Source organism: Anomalospiza imberbis, chromosome 9 (genome assembly GCF_031753505.1).
Source record: "Anomalospiza imberbis isolate Cuckoo-Finch-1a 21T00152 chromosome 9, ASM3175350v1, whole genome shotgun sequence".
NCBI lineage: Eukaryota > Metazoa > Chordata > Aves > Passeriformes > Viduidae > Anomalospiza > Anomalospiza imberbis.
In genome coordinates, this window is record NC_089689.1 from 29837858 (window position 1) to 29860948 (window position 23091).

Sequence of the window (23091 nt, forward strand, 5' to 3'; positions counted from 1 at the left end):
TCTAGGGAGGAATTACCCTGGATTTGGGGTGAGATTACCTGTGCTGAGGCAGATTTGCCAGATTAATGCTCCCTTTGCTCCTTTTCTTGCAGTCCCAGCAAATCCTTCCCATCTTTTAGTCATCCTGGGTTAGCAGGGGAGCTGTCTACCTCCATCTGGCATGTGCACTGCTATTTTTAGTTTCTGTAATTCCATCTTCTTCAAAGGGCTGCCCAGGCTTCTTCCCCAATTCCTCCATACCAGCTCCAAGCCATGACTCAGAGCATGGGAAATGGGAGGCAGCTCTGGGGACTCAGCTGCTATTTTTACCACCCTCCTTTTAGGTGTCTTCAGCTGAAAACCTGAGTGAGATGCTCAGGAGCACCAGTGCTTCCTCAGCCTTTAGTCCTTGTTTTTTGAGAAGGATTTATTTCCAATTAAAGCAAGATCCTTTTCCTGTTAAATTTCATTTGGTTTTGCATTCAGAAGTGCTGAGGGGGAGTTGTTTGCCCTGCAGCCTGGTCTGGTTGGTAACAGCTGGTTTGGATAAATCCAGGTTATATCTTAACAGAGCTTTTGGGGGTGGTGTCTTTTATGTTTTGGTTTGAAATCAGTACCAGCAAATCTGTTGTTACGAACTGTTGAACACGCGGGTGCTGTTACTGTTTGGAGTGGCACAAACCACAGGTCCCCAAAGCTTTGAACCAAAGGTGATGGCAGGGAAAGGGATCCAGTAAGGACTTAGAGGGGAGCATGAGTTTGTTGGGGTTTGTTCTGTTAGTTAGGAAGTTTGTGTTACTCCCTCTCTCAGCACCCTGTGTGATTCCACAAAGGTGCCCAGCCAGCCCTGGGAATTCTGGGTGGCAGGGAAAGGGATCTGTTACAGACTTAGAACTTAGACTTAGAGGAGAGGAGGAGTCTGTTGGGGTTTGTTCTAGTAAGAAAACAGTTCTGTTCCCTCTCTCAGCACCCTGTGTTGATTCCACAAAGGGTGCCCAGCCAGCACTGGGAATTCTGAGCATCCAGCCGTGCTGTGCTCACTGCTGCTGTTCATTCCCAGGCTACAGCACGATGAGCCCCCAGGAGGACAGCGAGAACCCCCCCTGCAATAACGACCCTCTCTCGGCCGGCGTGGACGTGGGGACCCACGACGAGGACCTGGAGCTGGACACGCCCCCGCAGACGGCAGCGCTGCTGAGCCACAAATTCCACCACTACCGGCTGCACCACCCCGCCCTGCACCACGGCCACCACCTGCAGGCCGCTGTCACCGTGCACACCGTGGATGCCGAGTGCTGAGGACACCACGGCCACCACCTGCAGGCTGTGGCACTGAGGACAGCACGGCCACCACCTGCAGGCTGTGCCACTGAGGACACCACGGCCACCACCTGCAGGCTGTGGCACTGGGGACACCACGGCCACCACCTGCAGGCTGTGGCACTGGGGACAGCACAGCCACCACCTGCAGGCTGTGGCACTGAGGACAGCACGGCCACCACCTGCAGGCTGCTGGCACTGAGGACACCACGGCCACCACCTGCAGGCTGCTGGCACTGAGGACAGCAGAGCCACCACCTGCAGGCCGCTGTCACCGTGCACACCGTGGATGCCGAGTGCTGAGGACACCACGGCCACCACCTGCAGGCTGTGGCATTGGGGACACCACGGCCACCACCTGCAGGCTGTGGCATTGGGGACACCACGGCCACCACCTGCAGGCTGTGGCAGTGGGGACACCACGGCCACCACCTGCAGGCTGTGACACTGAGGACACCACGGCCACCACCTGCAGGCTGTGGCACTGAGGACAGCACGGCCACCACCTGCAGGCTGTGGCACTGAGGACACCACGGCCACCACCTGCAGGCTGTGGCACTGGAGACAGCACGGCCACCACCTGCAGGCTGTGGCACTGAGGACAGCACGGCCACCACCTGCAGGCTGTGGCACTGAGGACACCACGGCCACCACCTGCAGACTGCTGGCACCGTGCACTGAGGACACCACAGATGCCACTCCAGAGCCACGGGGACTGTGCTGCTCCCCAGGGACAACCTCACAGGTTTCCCCACCAAACTGAGGCATCAGAGCTTTGCATTTTCTACAAATGGAAGGTTGGCTCTGGCCTGCAAATGTGCTTGATGAATGGACCTGCCAAAACATGGAGAAAAATGGAGCAGGAGGCACGTTAGACCTCCAGGAACAGGGATGGGAGTTCATCCAGCAGCTGGAGTTTGTTGTGCTGAGCCAAGAGCAGAGAGAGAGCTTAAAGAGCCAGAGATGATTTGGTTTCCTTAACTGGAAGAGCAGGAATCTGCAGCTGGAGAGCCTAGAAGTGCCAGACAGAGCAGGAAGGCTGCTGGCTTCTCTGCAGGTGGAAAGCTCCCGGTGCCCACGTTGCTCTGCGGGACCTGGGACAATGCATCTCAAGATTTTTAAGTAAAGGATTATTTTTCTACTATTTATTGAACTTGAAACTTTGGGGGGAGGGAGGGGAGAAAACCTGTTAGGGATTCTCAACGAGTACCACGTGCATTCTGTGCTGGGGAAGGGGCTCTTCCCAGGAAAACAGCTGTTCCTTGGGAGCTGACCTTCATCCAGTGCCCCACTCTGCAAAGGGAAAATGAAGAAGCCCTCTCTGCCTCGGTGTTTACATTAGGATTGCTTTCTTTTCCACACTCGTTTCCTGTAAATATTACAGCCTGATTTCTATTCCAGTATTGTCTTCCTATCTGCAGAGGAGAAATCCTGTACTCCGTTACTAAAATTCAGAGAATTCTGCCCAGAATCTGCCCAGAAACTTCTCCGTCTTTATCTCTTCACTCATCCTTAAAGGATTCCTGTGTGGAAGTAATAAAATTTTTCTTTAGCATTAGTTACCAGATAATCCCAAATGGAATCTGTGCCATTCTTCTGTTTCCTTGGACCGCGAGTAGGGATAAACCAGTGTTTTGTAAAACTTGGGTTACTGTGGAAGAAACCTTGAAACCATAATGAGAAGCTGCTGCTGTTTGTCTGGAATTTTAACTTAACCTTGCTTGGTAAATCAAACAAAGATTAATCAATGTCTACAACAAAGGGCATCATAATTATCAATATGTTTTCAATCACAGTGTTGTATTTTAGATTCACATTTTGTGATTACAATGATATCAAGCCGTTCTTGCACTGTGCATATGGTAAACATCCATTTATATGTAGTTTTTTTTAAAAAATCACTTGTTTTAATTAATATGGTACTTAATACTGTATTATGTAAAAAATTGGTTCTTAAACAGTACAGTAAAATAACTCTATGTGTGATACCAGGATATCCCTTTATACTATGTATAAAATTAAAATCTCTAGTGAAATAAACTGTATATAAGTGTAGACCTGTGGAGAAGTGGCTGCACTGAAATGATTCTTCCTCAGTTTCCTTCTCTGGCTGAACAGGACTGAAAATTCACTCCAGTTCCTCCAGTTTTATCAACAGCCTTGAGAAATTTAAACTTTAAATGTAAATGACAGTATTGATGGAAGTTTTAAAGCCTTTTTTTAGCTGGTTGGTCATTATTTGGGAAATGATCATTTCTGGAAGTGGTCAGCCACTGCTTAGAGTCACCAAAGGAAATAATTCAAGGGTTTTATTTTCCTGATCCTCTCCTGAAGCCTCGGTGGCTCTGGATTTGCTGCTGTGCTGTGTTTGTGCAGGATTTGCTGGGGGCTTTTTGCTGAGCAGGCAGTGCAGGAATCCACTGAGCCTCTGCTTTGTGCTCTCAGAGCTCTGCAGCTGATGCCCTGGGTATCAACCAGGCTGGGATTCATTTCCAGTTTGGAATCCAAAGTCATGCTGGTGCTTGGATACCGTGGGACAAATAATTTTTGATAAAATGTATCAGAAATATCATTAATAGCCACGTACACTGGAAAAAGTCATCAGCTTGAACTACAGTATTACTTCAGGGGAGAGGATTTTTGGTGGCTCCTCGCCTTCCCTGCCAGCAGAAGGTACTTGCAGGGTTCTCTTGCAGCTCTGCCAGGAACACAGGAGCTTCCAGAACCTCTTGGAACAGCTCTTGGAAGTCCAACAATCAAACCCCTTTAGCTTTTGCCTTAATAGCTTTTCAAGAGCTTCTCCTCGCTGCTGCTTCTTCCCTTTTCTTCTGGGATCTCTTTTCTTCTTCCTGGTTTGCTCTGAACAAATGGTTCTTGATTTGAGGGGTCTGCACAGCCCTGCTTAACTTGGAGTGTTGGGAAGAGCCCGAGCTCTTGCTGGTAAAAATAATTACAGGGAAAACTCTGATTTCCAGGTGTGCCAAATCCCAGCTTCCAGGGCTGGCACTGACCTTGTCCCAGCAGGAATAAATGGGATGCTCTGCTGATAATGGAGATGTGATTGGGGTTTGTAAGGAGCTGCGTGAGAGCTCTTCACTTTTATTGCCTGAGTTCTGCCACGGCCTTCCCTCCCCAGCATTGTTGTACTGTATTGACTGAGGAGCAAGATCATAAAAGGAGCAGTTAAACCCTGGATCCTCCTTCCCTAGAACTGATAAGACTTTATGGCCATTCATTTTCCACTTATTTCATTTTCCCATCTTAGTTGTGTTAATTTCCTGTAGGTTTTCTTTCATTCTCCCAACAACAAAAAAAAGGTTATTTTAAAGTGAAAATGAGCATCGCCTTTAATTTGTGTTCATGAATTTTAAATTGACTCGATGCTTGGAGTATTTGAGATCTGCTAAGTGTATGGATTTTCCTATATCCAAGGAATCATGGAGAAGCATTTCTGTGGGCAGAATATATTGATTGAAAATGCATTAAGATTTTTTTAAACATTTATTTATGCTATTTCCTGGCCAAAAAGTGGGATTTGCAAAGCCTGGTACAATTTAGTCATGAACGTTTTATAAGGCCACTTAAGCCATGAAATATTATCGTTATCCTAGCCCTTGGCAAGGGCAGGGAAGGGAGGATGGATGGGAATTCAGGAGACGTTCACATGCAGCAGGACTTGTGACTATAACTGGGCAAAGGGAGATCTCTCAAAGGCTTTATTCTGTCAAGTGACCCAGAAATGGGCAAGAGCACAGAAAGTGGATTTGTCTGAGGAAAAACTGTGGGAGCAAGCTGGCAGCAAATATGGAAAAGGAGAAAAAACTAGGATGCAAAAGTCCTGGATCCAAGAGAGTGCAGGTAATCCAAAAGGCTGTTGGTGAGTTCCAAGATGAATTTGCAGCGTTCCCAGCTCTTGGCTGCCCATTTCAGTTGTTTGTAAAAGAGATTCCCAGCTATGGCTGGGGTTTTCAAAGGAGCCTGCTCTGGGCTGTCAGTGATGTTTGGAATATTAATTCCTGCAGCAGTTAACTCAGGAACCATTGGATTGTTTTGCTGTACAAACCCCCCTTTGCCACGGAGCCTAAGAGGGAAAAAGGAACATCAGTGCCATGGAATATTTCATATTCCTGCCTGGCAGCCCTAGGGCTGATGAGAGGCGGTGATTTTGTGCTTTGTGCTCTGCGCTGAGCACGGAAGGACCTTGGCCCAGAAGGGCTGGCGTTCCTGGAGCCAAGGCTGCAGTGGAATTTGGACACTGCAGTCCAAGAGTGAACTTCTCCAAGCCCTGCCTCGTTAGTGAGGTGCCAGACACAGCTGGGGTGAGTGCCAGCCCTTGCTCAGAAGCACTGCTGGTTCCTCCTCGGGAGAAGATCCCATGGGATCACTGATACCCCAGTGGAACAGCCACGCTGTGAGCAGAGGGTGGGAATGTGATGGCAGAGGCAGAACACGTCTTGGATCTGGAGGTTTTCTTCAGCTCAGATTGGCCTCCTCTAAATCCTGTGGAAAAAATGATCCCTGGGCTCGTTCCCGTGCTGGGAGCTGCCCTGGGAAGGAGCAATCCTGGCTTGCTCTGGTTTTTTGGAGGTTTTTGGAGCTGGCAAATCCACCAGGTCAGCCGTGCCCTAGCAAGTGTCCTCTGCTGGGATTGCCTCTCCTGGGACAACAGCAGTGACAGCAGGGAAGGGAATCTGCTGGCCAAGGGCACAGGGCAGAAGGAATCCTTCCAGCCCACCTTCACCTGCCTCTGGAACAGTTCCATGGAGAAAGGGAACAGCCCCCAAAACTGCCAAGTCGGCACTTTTCACCAGGAAAAAAAAAAAATCACTTTGCAGGAAAAACTGCAAGATCCTGACAAAACTGGTGGTCTTTCCTTAAATCCAGTTGAACCATCAGACTGCCAGGGATTTCCAGTTGGGCCAACACTGATGGATTTTTCCAATTTTAAAACTCTTCCATTGCACCAAGGTAATGAAATTGGGCTGGCACCAGCAGCAGAAAACTGGGAATGCTGTCAGAGAGTTTAATATCCTTCTTTTCACTTCTCCAACATTCTGTCACTTCCACAAAATTGCTCCCTATATCCATTCTCTTGGCATAATTCATGCAAATCACATGCAGGATTAAAGGTTGAGTAATTAACATGATCTAATTGCTGCAAAATAATAATAAAAACCTCCTTAATCATTTATTTCTATTGCAGCTGAGCCAAGAAAATCTCCATAAACAAGGCAAAAAACCTTAGTCAGGGAACCTGGAAAACAGGAAGGGGATGGATTTTTTTCACTCTGAACATGGAGAAATCAGGCACAGCACGTTGGGTGACAGTTCCTATGGAAACCTTTTGTAACTGAACAGCAGAACATTTGAAAGCCTCATAAATTTTTTGGGAATGTTTCTCTTGCGTTCCCTCCTTTAGGCCAGTTTTCCACATTGAACGAGTTTTTTGTGTGTGTAACAAGTTTTTAAGGACAAAATATTGTGGGGGTGCTGGAAATTGCAGGCTCTGCTGGCAGGGAGAAATCATGGACTGGTTTATCTTCTCCAAACAAATCGCTGGTCCCATGCCTGCTCCCTCCCAGTCCCTCCCAGCTCCTCAGTTAATCACAGCAAATTTCCTCCAGGTTTATAATTAGCCAGATCCAAGGAGCAGCAATGGACATGTATGGATTCACCCTATGGAATGGTTTCACCCCCAGCATTATGATTTCCCTGGTGTTTTTTTGGTGGTAAATGATTTTGTAATTCCCTGTGAATTGTCACTATCAGTTTCCAGTTCCTAGAAAATTGGTGCTTTTAGGGAATCTGAGACTGATTTATTTGGAATTCCCATTTGCAGCACATTCATGGGCTGGCCAATAAAAATATTCCTGGTAAGAATGTGGGGCTAGACCTTCTATTGCCAGGAATCCAAGGAACATTTGGATGTTTTTTAATACTAAAATTGCCAAAATGCACTTGGTTCCAATAAGTAATGACTAAATTTGAAGCTGAATGAGGAAAAAGAAAGCCTGTGTGGGAAGAATGGTGATTTAAATCAGGGCATTGATTGAGGAGAAAGTATTGCAGAGGTTCCCCTGTGAATATCTGGGCCATTTATTGAAAATTGTGTTTGTTTGATCTCATTTTCCTTTGTTCTCAGTTATTATTCAATTCAAGAACTTGGCTTTGCTTTGTGGGGTTCAGTATTTACTCTTTTTTTTTTTTTTTTTTTTTGCTGCCTTTAAAGACAGCTACACAGATCTGCTAATGATGCACGGGGCAACAAAGGTTTGAAATTCTGCTGCAGAGACCACAGGTCCCAAAATAGCCCATGACAGCAGAGGCCAGTAATGATTTCCTTGCAGGATTTACTCACTCTGGAAGTTACAGCCCTGAACTCTCCCACCTTTTCACTGTTCATTTGCAGGCCACTGAGTTAAAGAGTGGAAGCAAGGAGCAGCTGCTCAGCGGGCTGATCCTGAGAGAATCCATCATCCCCAAAGTCGGGAGCAGCAAATTCACAGGCAGCAGGTTCCACTTCAGATGTTGGGCAGAGAGTTTTTGTGCCTGGATGGAAGAGCAGGAGTAAAGAAACATCCCGAGTTTGGGCATGCCATGGAATGGTGCACTGAGAATGCCAAAAGTATTGGAATTTGTAGGGGAAAAAAGGATAAAGGAACTCCTTTTGGCACCTCTGGTGTATTTTGGATGCAGTGTGTATTGTGAGGTGATCTGGGTGATCATCACCATATGAATTATTGGTGTTGAAAATGAAATTGCAACCTTTGGATCCAAAATCTCAGTGTCTTAATGAAGCAAAAGGAGCAGCGGGAAGAGCAGGGACAAAAGGGAATGGCTTTGTTTGTGTGGGTGACATGAGGTGTGATGGTAATCCGTTATTCTGATGGAGTGTGCGGCAGCTGATGGGTCCCACGTCCCCCTGCAGGAAACGCTGAACTGTTTAATTTCTCTTTCATTAAGCCATCACTTACCTGAAGAGCTCAAATACCTGGGAATATCAGGTGGGTCTTGTGTCCCACAGATGCTCTCAGTCTTGGCTTTCACTTGATGTGCGCAGATCTGAATTTGTCTGTGCTTTTGGATGTAGAATCCCAGAAAATCCCAGAATCCTGGACTGGTTTGTATTGGGAGGGACCTTAAATCCCATTTCATTCCAGTCCTTCCACCTTCCACCAGCCCAGCCTGGACAATTTTGCCTGACTGCACCTGTAATGCCAAAAGAATGTTTGGAATAACAATTCTAATTCACACTCATGCCATAAAAATTATAAAATATATATGGCTGGTGTGACTTCAAAGCTGCAGAAGCACAGGGAAATATATCTTTTTAGGAGAGCTACAAATGCAACTGCTTGGGTTGGGTACATTACTCTTAATTAGCAGGGAATTTAATGAACTAAATTAAATTATTGCAAGGTGGTTTGTCAGTGTGACAGCATCAGGGCAGCAGCACAACTGAAGTTACACTGGACTGTTCTATTTTTTAATAATAGATTTTGTTTAATAATATTTTTTTGCTTCTGCAGCAGTATTGAAATCCAATGAAAGTATTTTAGAAAGTGGGAAACTGTTTGATTCAAAGCAGAAACGTGGAGGGTTTGGTTTGGAAGCTCCAGAAAAGGAGTCAAATTCATATAAATATTTCATGGAAAACTGTAATCAACAGGAGGAAATTCCTTAAGGAAATACCTGCATGCCTTGGCTCAGCATCCTCTTCCTCCTGGAACAGCTCTTTTTTTGGGAGGCTGACATCACCTGGACATGAACACTGGGGGGAAAAGGTGAATACTTTAACCTACAAAATACACGATTTTAAATATCTATCCCTAACCAAGAAAAAAAAAAGTATATTTCTCTGATATTTTCTATATTCTCTGAATTTGTTCCTCTTTTCTCGAGTTTCTCTGGAACTGTTTACTACAGGAACTTTGTTTGTGCCATTAATACCAAACTATTCACTTCTGAATTCTTTCAGCAATGCACTTTAAATCTGAATGACTTAAATTCAGGGACACCTTCAGCCCATCAAAAGTGACCAAAAAAAGGGCAATTTTTGAAGAGGTAATTGCTGTAGGTAGAATTAATGAGCACTGGTTACAGGTGAAGCAGTGTCCACCTTCAAACTAGAAAATCAATGGTAAAATTAATTACTCTGCTTGAATTCCTTCATCAGCATCACCACATTTCATGATGTTTGAGCAGATCCATAATTTCTGCTGTAATAGCTTGATCTAGTGATAGTTTTTGAGGAGATATTTCATGTTTCAGTATTCCTAGGAGAAAAGTGTTCCTTTTTCATGATCCCAGAATTATTTACATCCCATGATCTATGAACCCTTCACACCTCTCATTTCCAATGATTTTATTTATTAAAAATAATGCAAATATTGGAAAAGGAGGAATATTACCTGTTTGAGAAAAAAATAGGGAAAAGGAAGACCTTGAAGGGAGCTGTCAGTTTTTAAATAATAAACCAAAAATCCGTCTGATTACTGTGGTTTTAAAATTCATTTTAGAAGTAAAGAAAGTCCAAGATACTTTGTGTTCTGAACTTGTTTTTGTTTGTGCTAAAGCAAAATTTCTAAAATAATTTATTTAGTGGAGTTTTTAAATCTGTAACTGATAATTAAAATGGCAACTTGAACCTTGTCAAGAATTATCCATCACAATTAGATTTTCTTGATAAGAATTGCCACATACACCCAATTTAAGTCCAGCTGTTCTTCCAATTTCCTTTTTAAGACTCTTTATGTTCCAGGTTTGGGTTCTCTTTTGCTTGTTCCTTGTGGCTGGCCTCGTGTCTAAAAATGGCCACAAATATTTAAATTATTCTTCACTCATTTATAGCAGTGATGACAACGTTAAGAGCTAAATTTACTGTGTTGTAGATGACATTGCAAGGAACTATGCTAGAGGGAAAATGGATTTTCCAAAAGAACAACCTGTTTTATGTTTTAAAATGGGTGCTGAGTGAGTGAAGTGTTTTTACGGACAGAGACTTCATGGGAGGGGAAATTTATTTTACAGTGATTCCATGAAATACTGTCCTTCTGTAGTGATGCTGGCTCCTTTTTACAGCAGGTCACAGCCCTGTGCCTGTCCCCCGTGTCACCAGCGCAGGAGCCAGGTGCTGGTTTCCCCATTTGCATGGATTTTACCTAGTTTGATGAGGAATAAAACTGGGACAAGACCACTCGGGGCCATTGTGCCTGCTGATCTCCAGTGGAGCTCGTGGGTTCACTTGGGATTACAGGCTGGACTCGATGAGCTGAGGTCTTTCCCATCCTAACTGCTTCTGTGGGATCGGCTGTATTTTGTTGCTGTTCCGTATTTCAGAATTTCCCACTAAATTAACTTTTCACTTTCCCAGCCTGACTGATTCTGTGGGATCGCCTTTACTTTGTTGCTGTTCCGTATTTCAGAATTTCCCACTCAACTAACTTTTCACTTTCCCAGCCTGACTGCTTCTGTGGGATCGGCTGTATTTTGTTGCTGTTCCGTATTTCAGAATTTCCCACTAAATTAACTTTTCACTTTCCCAGCCTGACTGATTCTGTGGGATCGGCTGTATTTTGTTGCTGTTCCGTATTTCAGAATTTCCCACTAAATTAACTTTTCACTTTCCCAGCCTGACTGATTCTATGGGATCGGCTGTATTTTGTTGCTGTTCCGTATTTCGGCCTCTCCCAGTGGATCCAGGGAAGGTGGCAGTGATGGGGATTTGGGGAATGATTGCTGCTGCGTGAGGAAGAGCGACGGTGCCCTGGCCTTGGTTTCCATCAGGATGGATCCTGGGGCAATTCCCCTCACGAGAGAGCGCCAACTCTTCTCCAGAGCACTCAAATCCTTCCCAAAAATCTGTCTGGAGATGGCTTACTGAGGGGATGAAGTGAGAAGGGCCTGAAGGTGCTGGTGGAACACGAGCAGTCCCTGAGCCAGCAGTGTCCCAGCGGAACCTTCAGGAGGATCTTCAGGGGGAGCATTCCCAGCAGGTCAGGGCTGATCCTGGAGAACAGCTGGGGCTCTCTTGTGAGGGGAACTGCCCCAGGATCCATCCTGATGGAAGCCAAGGCCAGGGCACCGTCGCTTTTCCTCACGCATCAGCAATCATTCCCCAAATCCCCATCACTGCCACCTTCCCTGGATACAGATCCAGCAGGTCAGGGATGATCCTGGAGAACAGCTGGGGCTCTCTTGTGAGGGGAATTGCCCCAGGATCCATCCCGATGGAAGCCAAGGCCAGGGCACCGTCGCTCTTCCTCACCCAGCAGCAATCATTCCCCAAATCCCCATCACTGCCACCTTCCCTGGATACAGATCCAGCAGCTCAGGGCTGATCCTGGAGAACAGCTGGGGCTCTCTTGTGAGGGGAACTGCCCCAGGATCCATCCCGATGGAAGCCAAGGCCAGGGCACCGTCGCTTTTCCTCACGCAGCAGCAATCATTCCCCAAATCCCCATCACTGCCACCTTCCCTGGATACAGATCCAGCAGCTCAGGGGTGATCCTGCCCTGTGCCCAGCCCTGGAGGCACCTCTGGGTGCTGTGTCCAGCTCTGGATCCTCAGCACAGCAGGGACAGGAGCTCCTGGAGCTGAGCAAGGGCCTGGAGCATCTCGGTGCCCAGGAGAGGCTGAGGGAACTGGGGCTGCTCAGCCTGGAGAGGAGCCCCAGTGAGAGGGGCCTCAGCCCTGGGTGTCCCTGTGTGTCCCTGGGTGTCCCTGTGTGTCCCTGGGTGCTCCTGTGTGTCCCTGGGTGTCCCTGGGTGTCCCTGGCTCTCCCAGTCTGTCCCAGTCTGTCCCTGGGTGCAGGGAGGGGCAGAGCAGGGCCCAGGCTCTGCTCCGGGGCCCAGTGATGGTACCAGAGGAGCGGGCAGGAGCCCATTCCAGGGAGTTCCCCTGGGCAGGAGGCAGAATTTCTTCACTGTGCGGGTGATAGACTGTCCAGAGAGGCTCTGGAGTCTCCTCACTGGGGAGACTCCAGACCTGTCCGGACACAGTCCCGTGCCATGTGCTCTGGGATGTCCCCTGCCTGAGCAGAGAGCTTGGACCCGTTCTGTGAATCTGCCGCTGCGTTCCCGCTCATCCCGCACACGCCCTGGAGCTCCGTCACGGGCAGCGCCGAGCCCGGCCCGAGCCTGCTCCGCGGGCCGGGGTCTGGCGGCCGTGAGGGGCCGCGCCCGGGGGCTCCCTCCGGCTGCCCCGGGCGGGGCAGGGCGGGGGCGGCCCCGGCGCCGCGCTCCCCCCCGCGCTCCCCGGCGCGCTGCAAGATGGCGGCGGGAGCCGAGCGCGGCGCGGCGCTGCCCGCGGAGCCGCCGCCGCTGAGCGCCGAGGAGGTGGCGAGGCGGCTGGCGAGCACCCGCCGCGAGCTGGGCAACCGCCGCAAGATCCTGCTGCGGAACCTGCCGGCCGAGAGCAGCAGCCAGGTACGGCCGCCAGCGCTGCCCGCAGCCGCCCGGCGGCGTGGCGCGCTCCCGCCCGCGCCTCAGGCGGGGGCCGGCAGCGGGGAGGGAGGCGCGGAGCGGCCGCGGGTGCCCCGCGGGGCTCGGCGGCCGCGGGGCGCTGCCTCCCCCCAGAGCTGCCCCTCACGGCGCCGGCCGTGTGGGGCGGCTTTGTTACCTGCGGAGAGCGGGTCCCCGCCCTCCCCGGGGGCCACGCCGGGCTGGCCGCGCAGCGCTCCCCGGGGAGCGCCGGGGTCGCGGCCCGCGGCGTGAGGGAGCGAGCGGGGCTCGGTGTGGGGTGAGCGGGTAACGGGAGCGCCGCCGGAGAGGCGGCACCTGTGTGCGCGCAGGTAGGGCACTGCAGCGCTGCCGCTTGCGGTGCGAAATCTGGCTGGAAAAGCTCCCAGACTCGCTTTTTTTTTTTTTTTCATTTTTATTGTGAGGTGAGCCAGACGCAGAGAGGGAAAGCGGTTTTCCGCAGTCTGACGGTGGTTTAGGAAAATTCCGCTCAAATTGCTGCTGTTGGTAGGCGATGATCGCTGAACTCTTCAACCGAGTGCCGTGAGTCAGATGCTGAGGTGATTTAGCTGCACAGTCACTTCACCAGCTCCGAGCACACAACTTGATGCACGAGTATTAAAAAAAAAAAAAAAAAAAAAAAGAAAGTAACTGCGCCTTTTGTTCTGCTCTGCTCCTGGTCTGCCTCCCCCCCTCTCTGCAGCACAGGTGGTTTTACTACCTGCGGGTAAGAGCAGCACGTGCAGACTCTCAATTTCTGCATACCTCCGGCACAAAAAGGCGACTGTTCATTCTGGAGAGGCTCTTTCGGCGCTCGCAGTAATCCGAGCCGCAGCGCCCAGCTGGCCGCTGCACTTCTGGCTGTTTTGTTCTCTCTCGGTGTGTCTGGCCCTGCTCTAGCAGGTTAAAAGTTTAGAGCTGACAGCTTTGTTAGGGTGCTTTAGGCACCTCTGTTTATAGCAGCCTGATCTATAGCAAACTCGCAGCTTGGTGACCGCTGCTAATCTTCCTCTCTTGATGAAGCGGCAGTGTTGACAGAGAGAGCTTTGCTGGTGTGTCACCAGATGCTCGCCGTGGATGGCCAGGACAGGAGCACTCTCGGACACTCCGGGTGTGTCCCTTGCCCCCGCTGCCGGCCTTTCATGAGCTCCCATGTGGGGATTCACCTCTGTGGAACCCTTCAGGTTCGGCCGATGTGTGCTTACAGGGAAATACCAACATTAAGGTGAAGTTTGGCAGCCACGGAGTCTTCTGGAAGTTTGCCTTTTTGTTTTGATGCCTTACAAGTAGCGCTTAGATGCCTTTTTCTCCTGTGTGTCAGGTTCTAATGTTGCCCTGAACACCATGTACAGATCCTAAAATGCACTTTACAAACTGTCATTTTTATTTTTAACAGTGATGAGCTGCTGGTGGTGGCAACAAAGGCAGAAGAATTGTGCTATAGAGAGAAAGTTTGTGTCCTGGAGCAGTTTTGGAAAGAAGCGTGTTTGTGGTCAGGCATGTTAAGTCTACCTGTGTATTTGGCTGTGATATGGTTCCAAAATTACTACGAAATTTAACATTTCTTGTTGCCAGTTAACACCCGTGGTAAACACGGGTTTGTCTTCTGTTTTCTCCTTGCAGTAACTGGCAAGCCAAGTAAAATCAGATCAACTGTTTCTGACCTGGCCAGTTTTATTCACTGTCAAGAGAGAGATGAACATCACTGAAATGCAGCCAAGTCTTCCAAAATAGGTTTTCATAAATGTAACTATTCATCTCTAAGCGTTGGGGTGTTGGCTTTGCTGCCATTTGTTGCTGAGTGAGGCCAAGATTTACCAAAACAGTTTTGAAGTGAAAAATGACTGTTTTGCTGATAGAGAGATTGGTGGAGATGCTCAGTTTTGTCACAAAAGTAGGAAAAAGCTTATTTTATTAATATGAAGTTATGTAACGAATATAAATCCTCTGCCAGTTGTAGCTACATATTAACTTTATTATTGTACTTGTAATCTTCAATTACCTTTGGAGCCCCACCTGTGTTAAACTAAATTAAAAAAATAAATTTCCCTTGAGGTCACAGAAGAAATGTCCCTTGGCCATGAGGTTTCTGAACCAGAAACAGGTTCAGACATCAGAGCTCACCCTACAAATAGATGCCTGCAGGATCAGTGTTTCTTCAGGCAATTCTCTCACTACAGCCACGGAGAAAGGGTTTTTTTTTTGTGGCAGATCTGTAGTAAACAATTTACATCTTCCCTGTTCTTGAAGGCAGAGTCTCCATTTACTGTTCAGCTGGCGAGTCAGTGGATGTTGAACTCTTCCAGAGTTGCCAGGTAGTTCCCCAAATTCATCCTCATGGGATTCCTCCAGCACAATACCACACGTGTGGTGTGATAATGACCTAGAGATGGCCACAGGCTCTTGCCGGCCTCTGTAAATCTCCAGATCTTTGCTATCTGTACCAGTGACTGTGCCTTAAAGGCAGAATTCAGTACTGGGGCTGGAGCAGGATCACGAGAGGCTTCCCTGTTTCTCGGTGGAGCTTCCCTGGGGTACGTGCTTGGAGCAGCGATCCACTGCTCCGGCAGCCTTGGCAGATCCCACTCCTGCCGTTCCAGTTCTTCGTGCCAGAGTGGGGAAGTGTCCTGTGCTCTCAGAGCAGTCATTTAATGGCTGCATAGGGCAGGGCAGTGATGTGGGGTGTTCTGCAGTAAGATCATCCCCTCGGTGTCAGTCCTTTTGAAGAGCAGCAGATAGTGGGTCTGTTCTTGTAGCATTAACAGCCTCTGATGTGGTGCTGCGGTCAGGCTGATGTTTGCAGGGACAGTCTTTGCCAAGAGACTTAAAAGTGAGCGTGGTTGTAGTGATTGCTTTCATCGTGATCTGCTTGGCAGTGGATCAGGCATCTCTTGGGTTGCCTTGTTGTGTGTGCATCTCCCTGAGCCACATCCCTGATCCACCATCCATTCCAGCAGCCAGGAGCACGGTCCCCTGGGATGTTGTGAGAGCAAAGATTGCAACCAGAAGGTCCTTGGAGCAATCCTAAAACTGTTCCCAGTGCTATGGAGGAGGAGGACTGCTCTGAGCAGAGGGAGGGAAGGAAATAACACCTTCCTGTCCTTTTCTGGTAAAGAGATGCCAAGTACTTCAGGATGACCAGAATGGAAGTGAAGTTGAACAGGAAATTTTATTCTGAGCTTGTAATGGTTTTATCCCAGCCAGCAAACAAGCACCACACAGCCACTTTTTCACTTCTTCGCTGCTCTGGTGCTGAGGAGAATCAGGGGAAAACTAAAGCTCAGGAGTTAAGAACAGTTTAATTATTGAAGCAAAGTAAAACATACCTAAAATGAATATAAGACTAATAAAACTAATGTTAATTGTAATAAGAAGGAATTAAAGCCAAGAGAAACAAGTGATGCCCAGTAGAGTTGCTCAGCACCCACTGACTGATGCCAGCTGCTCCCAGTTTATGTACTGGGCATGGCATTCCTTGGTGTGGAGCATCCCTTTGGCTGTCCTGGCTCTGCTCCCTCCTGCCATTCCATGCACCTGTGCATGGAAAACTGGCAAATCCTCGGCTCAGAGCAAGCTGTGCTTGGCAACAACTGAAACATCCCAACATTAGTCTCATCCTAAAGTCAAACACAGCATTGAACCAGTAAGAACAAAATTAATTCTGTCTCATCCCAAACCAGGAAAATTGTGTCAGCTTCTGTTTCTTTTCCTTTTTTTCTGTAGTTACCCCAGTGGGTAAGAATAATTGATTTTGGTTTCCCCCAATTTGTTGTTTTTTCACTGTTAGCGGCTCCTTATTTATGGCTGATGAACTTCCATAGGGGCATCACTGGGACACCATCAGCAGACTGATCTGGGATACGAGTTCCTGTCCCATGGAGTTCCTGCTGGGAAGATTAGCCTTGAGTTATTTATCTTTTTTTGCTCATCATTACTGAGATTAGTAGCCAAATCTCCAGTGTTCTGTGCCAAGATCAGCTGCCCAGCAACAGCTGTTGGCTTTTTGCTTCCCCTTTTTGCAGATCAGAGAAGATGCTGTGGAAGATGCACTTGCTCCCAACCATTTTTGGGTTGATTATCCCTAAGTGCCACCATGTCACAGTTCTACAAAATAAACCTGGTGGAGGGGACGCTCTACTTTAATGCAGGACATGCAGCAGAGTACGGCTGGTTCATTATTTTAACACCCTGTGGTTCTCCTGGGGAGGGACAGAATCCAGAGAACAATGAAACACTGAGGTGTTGGTGCGGTCCACCTGGGACAGGGATTTATTGGTATTTTGGAACCTGGTGGACCCATTCAGTTTTTTCTCTGCTGTCTGTTCCTGATCAAAAGCCAAATCCCTACTTAGCGTGGTGCTGTTTCTGGTGGGGTTGTGGCATTTTTTCCCCTTTCTCCCTGGATTAGCCGTAATTTTCCTCGTTAGATGGAAAGCCCCTAATGAGGTGTGATGATTTGAGGAAGTGCTCTCTCCAATCTGTTGGATGCCAGACCTTTAAGTAGAAGGGCCTTTGTGTTTTCATTCCTCCTCTGTCACACTGCCTGAACATGAAAGGCACGTTGTGGAGAGGGAGCAGCTCTCATGCCTTAAGATGGACATTTTAAAATTTTCTTCATTACTTTTCTTTTGCTTTGAGCTCTTGCTCTCCCAAGTTACCTTTTTCTATGTCTTTTCCCTCTTTCATTTAGCTCTCACACCACCCAGTATACCCAGGATGATGGAATTGATTTCCAGTCCCATAAAGATCCTCTTACCAACACTCCCAAAAGTCTCTGGAAGATCAGAGGAAAAAGTTTTTCATTCCACTGAGAATTTGTTGTTTTCCTGTCTTCACATTTTCTTACATTACTTACATTTAACAGCTGTCAAATACTGCATTAATAAAATACGGCCGCATTTCTCCAGCCACCACACGTCCTCGAATAAGGTGTGATCACTAAAGATCTTTGAGGGCTCTGATCTTACAAAAGTGAGAATCAATTCCCAAACACAAAGGTTTGCCCCAAAAGCAGTTTATGGCCTGGAATGACAGGCTTGAATCCATTTCAGGTTTCCTAGTTTGGGATTGTGGAAATGAAGAGGGAATGAGCTGAGCAGGAGCTTTGGGACACACCTCAGTGCTCGCTGTTCCTGGCAGGTCAACATCTCACCCTGATCCTCCAGCTTTGCTCCTCTGAGAACTTACTTAAGGCAGCGCTGAAAACCACGTGGAAGCTGGGAGGGAAGAGGTGTGGTGAGCCCAGTCTGTCTGAAATGTTACTTCTTAGGGGGATTTATCCAGCAGTTAATGAAATGTGGAGGCCCTCCTACCTCTCTGATCAGGAGATGGAGGACTGCACTTTGCATCAGTCCTTTTGTTTTTTTATTAACCCCCTTGTTGGTGCTGAGTGCTGCACTTGCTCTCCAGCAGAGCTCTGGGTGTTCCCCTTACTAACATATTATTTAAACTGTGTCAATATTCTCTTTTTTACTACTTATTTATTTACTATCTGCAGTGAAATCCATGTGTCATGTCACGAGCTCAAATATTTAGCAGTCTAAAATCTGAATCAAATGAACACCCCATTATATCATTTTGTAAATGTAAAGCTTTTTTTTCTGAGAAGTTCTCTTTTTTCTGTCCTGCCTGCAGAAATGGAACAAAGCCTTTTTCAGCTGTGAGATGATTTAAAACTTCTTGCTTAGCCAAGTAACTACTTCAAACTTAATTGATTCCCATTTCAAGGATATTCATGTGAAGTTCAGGCCTTCAGCTGCTCAGTGAGAGCCAAGTTATAGACCAGGCTTGGAGAGTGTTTATATTGGAGACTTCCCTAAAGCTCACTGCAGACATCTGGCCAGGCACCCTTAGAATTGTTAAATATTCTGTTGCCAGAATAGCACAATTACAACATTTAATATCAAGTCTAGTTTTACATCCAGAGAGAGAGCCGTGCTTGAGTTTGGTGTGCTATATATACATTATTATATATATCTTATGTATTGTTCCAGGTGAGTACTGAGAATTACTTGGATATTTTTTCCCCTTGCACTGTGAGAGTCTGGGTAGGAAAAGCTGCTTTTATTGGAAATCAACCACTGAGCTTTACTAACTTGATACATATGCCTGTGAATGAGTCCCTGTCTCATTTGTGTTTAAAACAATGCAGGTATTAAACACAAAGATCCTCTCTAAGGAATTCTTTCTGTCTCAGAGGTGCAAGTCTCAAACTGATAGTAAGTCCTGAAAACTAAGGTTGCCAGTTTTTCTACCCAAGAGAGGACAGGGCAAGAACTGAAGTATTTCAAGACCACATTTACAGTAGTAAATAATACACTTTTTTAAAGGATAAAGAGTGATTTATCTTAAACTCCCTTTATTAGATTTGGTTTTGCTTTTCCTGCTAATTTGCATATATGACTTATTATTTCCTAGTTACAGTTTTAATTCGTATTGATGACAAGATTACCTGCTTTTAAAGCTTTAAGGGGTTGTAGAGTGGCTATGCTTTATTTGTTATATTTCTGCTCCAGGAGCATAAAATCCTGGAATGGTTTGGGTTGGAAGGGATCAGATAGAACTGCTTAACATTTTTGTTGTCAAAATCTTCTTTGTCCAATGTGTGACACTCAAGCCTTCAGCGTGTTGGTAAACATTATAGGGTGTTTAATGTCCTGTGTTTAATAGGATGCAGGTAAATGAAGATTACTGTGGGAGCTGTCAGTCACTTTTTGTAGATCAGCAGATTAATAGATTTATTAAGGAGGGAAAAGCCCTTTAGTAGGAGCAGTTTTGTCACCACAATGTTGGGATGCGGATGTTGGAGCACGGACAGGATGGTGGCACCAGGGCTGGCAGCCGCTGCTCAGATGTGGCACCACTCTGAGTTTACTCCTGCTTTACTACAGCTCGATTTGAGGGCTGTGCTCAGAGTTGGCTCCCTCTCTCAGGGGCTGGGGTGCAGGAGCTCCCCGGAGCAGGGCCGGGAGAACGCCGGCAATGGGAACTGCCGCGGTGCCGGATTTCTCTGGCCCGACCGGCTCCCGACACCGTCAGCGAGAGTGGGGCACCCCCAGATCACTGTTCAGTCTGGGGTGTGGCTCTAGGGCACAGCTGCTCTGCAGCACGCCTGGACTGTGTCCAGGGCAGGGACAAGGAACAGGGAGAGGTCTTCTGTATGTTTTCCACTGGTGTTCATTCCCAGGAGGGTGAGGGACAGAAACACACACCACACATCAACTTGTACAGTCTGTAACCAATTGGGAGAAACCTGGGGAGGAGCACAAGGCAGGGATTCAGTGTTTAAACCAAGAGGGGATTGCAGGGGAGGAGAACAGCTTAAACAGACCAATGGGGCCTCGAAGGATGCAAAATTGATAGGGAAGTTTCTAGGGGAAGGGGCAGGCATGGGAAGGGAATGACATTCAGTGGGAGGAGGAACAGGGGACAAAAGGGCAGGTCTTTGGGGAGAGGGACACCTAGGGCAAAACTAACAATACAGGGGAAAGGAACAATCCATTGAGAATAAAATATGCCATAACAATACAAAATGGGGGGTTATAAATCTGACTACTAGGACCGAATTACAATCCAAACCACACACCGCAGCAGGAACGAGCTGCGGCAGTGGGAACAGGCGGCCGCTGTTTGTTTCTGCCGTTCTCACGGAAACATCCCTGTGCTTACATTCCTCACGAGTTAACGGGGTCGCAGCAGAGCATCTACCTGACTTGGCTGACCCCCTTCTCCTCCAGAGCAAACACTCCCTCCTGGCCCAGTCCTGGAGAGCTGCTTGGAGCGCGGGGATCAGAGCTGTCGTTCCCGTTGCTTTCCTGACACTTCTGCCCTGAGCTGTGGGGAGTGAAACTGGGAACTGCATCACAATGGGAGCTCTGTTCCTTCTTTTCCACCAGACCTGAGTGCTGGGAGATGTTGGAGGTGAAGTTTAGAGAAGTGCCTGGCTTGGCAAGCAGAGAAATCTCAGTGTAACACACAGATATTTACAGCTGTTTAACTGAAAGGAGTACACATTTCCCTACAGTGGGCAGGGTGTGTTTTATCTTTGCAGATCCTCACGAAAGGTGTTTATATGGGAAATGCTTTCACTGAAACACTGCCCAACCCCAGTTCCACAGGTGAAGGTCTCAGCCCTGCCAAGAGCCCACGAGAGCACAAGAACCAGAACCTTCCTGGAAGAACCCTTTGCACAAACCTGGCAGTGTTTGCAGCCATCTATGGGAGTTGGTGTTAAAATCTTTACTGGATTTCTGTCCTTAAATCAGGCTTTATTTTAAATCCCCCTTACATTCTCATCATTTTTAATATGAGATCTCATAATTATCCCCCAAAGAGTTGTTCGGTAGGGGGTGGTTTTCCTCTCAAAGTTTCAGGCAGTTACTGGGGAATCATGTGGAATCATCTGATACACAGACGACTTTCAAAAAAGTGTTAGGAGCTCTTTGAAATCCTACTTCCTGCTACCTGATCATCATACAAAACTTTCAGTGTTGCTCTTGTGAAATAATACAGGAGATCAAAAGGGCAGGTATGTCCCTCTTCTTCTGAGTGGACAGAAACAATTTTTTGGAGTCTTCAGTGGCACAGCACAACAGAGCTGCCAAAGCTGTACAGAAAGTGTCTTCTCAGTCTCTTATATCTGAGAAAGAACCATGTCATTCTTGTTTGAGAGGTTTCCACACTCAAATCCCATACCTGGCTTGCATTTTGGGCATATCTTGCATTTCAGATACCCCATCCTTATCACACCTTACTCAAGGACGTGTGGTGGCTGGAGAAATGCTGCCATATTTTATTAATGCAGTATTTGACAGCTGCTAAATAGTGAAACCAGAGATTGGTGCTCTCTTGACTAAAAGGTGTGCACCTGATACCCCTCACAGAAAACCCAGTTAACCTTTAGGCTCCATATATTGAATTACCAAACTGGCAGCTACACTTAGCTGCTGGAAATCAGCTGCAATTAAACTTTCAGACAAAGCTGGCTGATTATTTTGCATGCAGAAATCATCTTGCACTCCTGTGTATGGGATTTATCCAGCTAAGATTATGTAAATATCCAGGTTATTACTCCTGGTTTTTCCTTGGGATGCTGAATGTTCAACTCTGCTTTCTCGCCACTGAACTGACAATAATTTGTGGGGTTTTTGGGGGATGTGCACCTGGGTTTTTTGGGAATAGCTGCAGCAAACTCCTCTAAGACTTGCTCTTACCCATCCCTCTTAATTTCCCATTAATTAGTGGGAGCAAATAACACTCTTGGGATTGATTCTCTGTTGAGCAGCTGTGCAGTAATTGATAGAGGATACTTTCCAGGGGGTACTCTGGCTGCAGTTATCTGCTGGGTGAAAGAATATCCATTATTGAGGGTGAAAATCTATTAATGTGAACTTGAGCAGGAAACTAAAGCAACTGTTGGGTTTTGAGGCAACAATGTGCCCTCAGTAAATTTGGTGATGTGATGCTGCCAGTGTTCCTTGTCCATGTGGTATTTTAGCTATGCCAGTTGTACTTTAGAGAAATGGAGAGGGTTTTGCTATTTAATGAGCTGTGATGTTATTTGTCTTTATCAAAAGACAGTTACAGGATGCCCTTTTGTGTTTATGTCACCCCAGAGAATGAAAAGCAAATGAATCAAATTCTGCAAGCCAGTTTTTTATGTAAGATTAAAACATTGCTGCAGCAATGTGTAACCAACTCCTTTTAAAACAAATATTTGATAGTGTTTCTATGGTAAAAATTTCTGTTTGTTGAGAAAGTTTTTGGTTTTGTTTGAAATGAGGATGAATTTATCCACTTGATTGGTTTGGGGACTTATTTATGTGATGTGTTTTGTACTTTTCCCTTGCAGGAAATCCACGACTTGTTTAAAGATTATGAAATCAAGTATTGTTATGTGGACAGGAATAAAAGAACAGGTGAGAACTTCAAACTTCCATATATTTCAATTCTGTGAGGAACATCGTGTGCTGTGTGTGAAGTCACAGCTTGTCTGGCATCCCTCAGTGTCTTTTTTGTCACCTTGTACTGAGCCCAGTGAAAGCTGGAAACTTTCTGGTGTTGATCAGAAGATTTTTGGTCCCCTCTGGTCTCTCTCAGGAGCATTCCTCAGCAAGCGTCCCTTTGGGACAAAGCTGACCTCAGCTGGCTGAATTCCTTTGGAAAAGTGGCCCTGAGGCCTCCCTTGGGACAAACCACACGAGCCTGAGAGGAAAACCTGCCCAGCTCCGGATGCATTTGCAGTTTGCTCACATCAGGAAACACTTCTGCCCTGTGAGGGTCACCTAGAGCTGTTGTAGGTTGTCCAGAGACATCTCCATCCCTTGGGATCCTG

The 23091-nt window shown here is 47.1% G+C and overlaps 2 protein-coding genes and 2 long non-coding RNA genes across 6 annotated transcripts in view; 2 read left to right on the plus strand and 2 right to left on the minus strand.

Annotated features, from left to right (window-relative positions):
- CACHD1 (cache domain containing 1) overlaps window positions 1-1503 on the plus strand; it is an 86156-nt gene extending 84653 nt beyond the window's left edge. Inside the window, exon 27 of the mRNA XM_068198958.1 lies at window positions 1040-1503. Coding sequence (XP_068055059.1) covers window positions 1040-1278 — 239 coding nt within the window. The 3' untranslated portion in view covers window positions 1279-1503. The remainder of the gene's footprint in view (window positions 1-1039) is intronic.
- LOC137478891 (uncharacterized) overlaps window positions 1-23091 on the minus strand; it is a 369499-nt gene that overhangs the window by 181920 nt on the left and 164488 nt on the right. The window lies entirely within an intron of this gene.
- On the minus strand, window positions 1173-9756 carry LOC137478851 (uncharacterized). The gene is made up of 4 exons (XR_011001852.1): window positions 8992-9756; window positions 1962-8508; window positions 1371-1488; window positions 1173-1296 (listed from the first exon to the last, which is right to left on the minus strand). It is a non-coding gene; the product is annotated as an uncharacterized lncRNA (long non-coding RNA).
- Window positions 12447-23091, plus strand: part of RAVER2 (ribonucleoprotein, PTB binding 2) — a 33749-nt gene continuing 23104 nt past the window's right edge. For all 3 annotated transcript variants that reach the window (XM_068199018.1, XM_068199016.1, XM_068199019.1), the window contains exons 1-2: window positions 12447-12725; window positions 22609-22675. In XM_068199018.1, coding sequence (XP_068055119.1) covers window positions 12570-12725; window positions 22609-22675 — 223 coding nt within the window. In that variant the 5' untranslated portion in view covers window positions 12447-12569. The remainder of the gene's footprint in view (window positions 12726-22608; window positions 22676-23091) is intronic.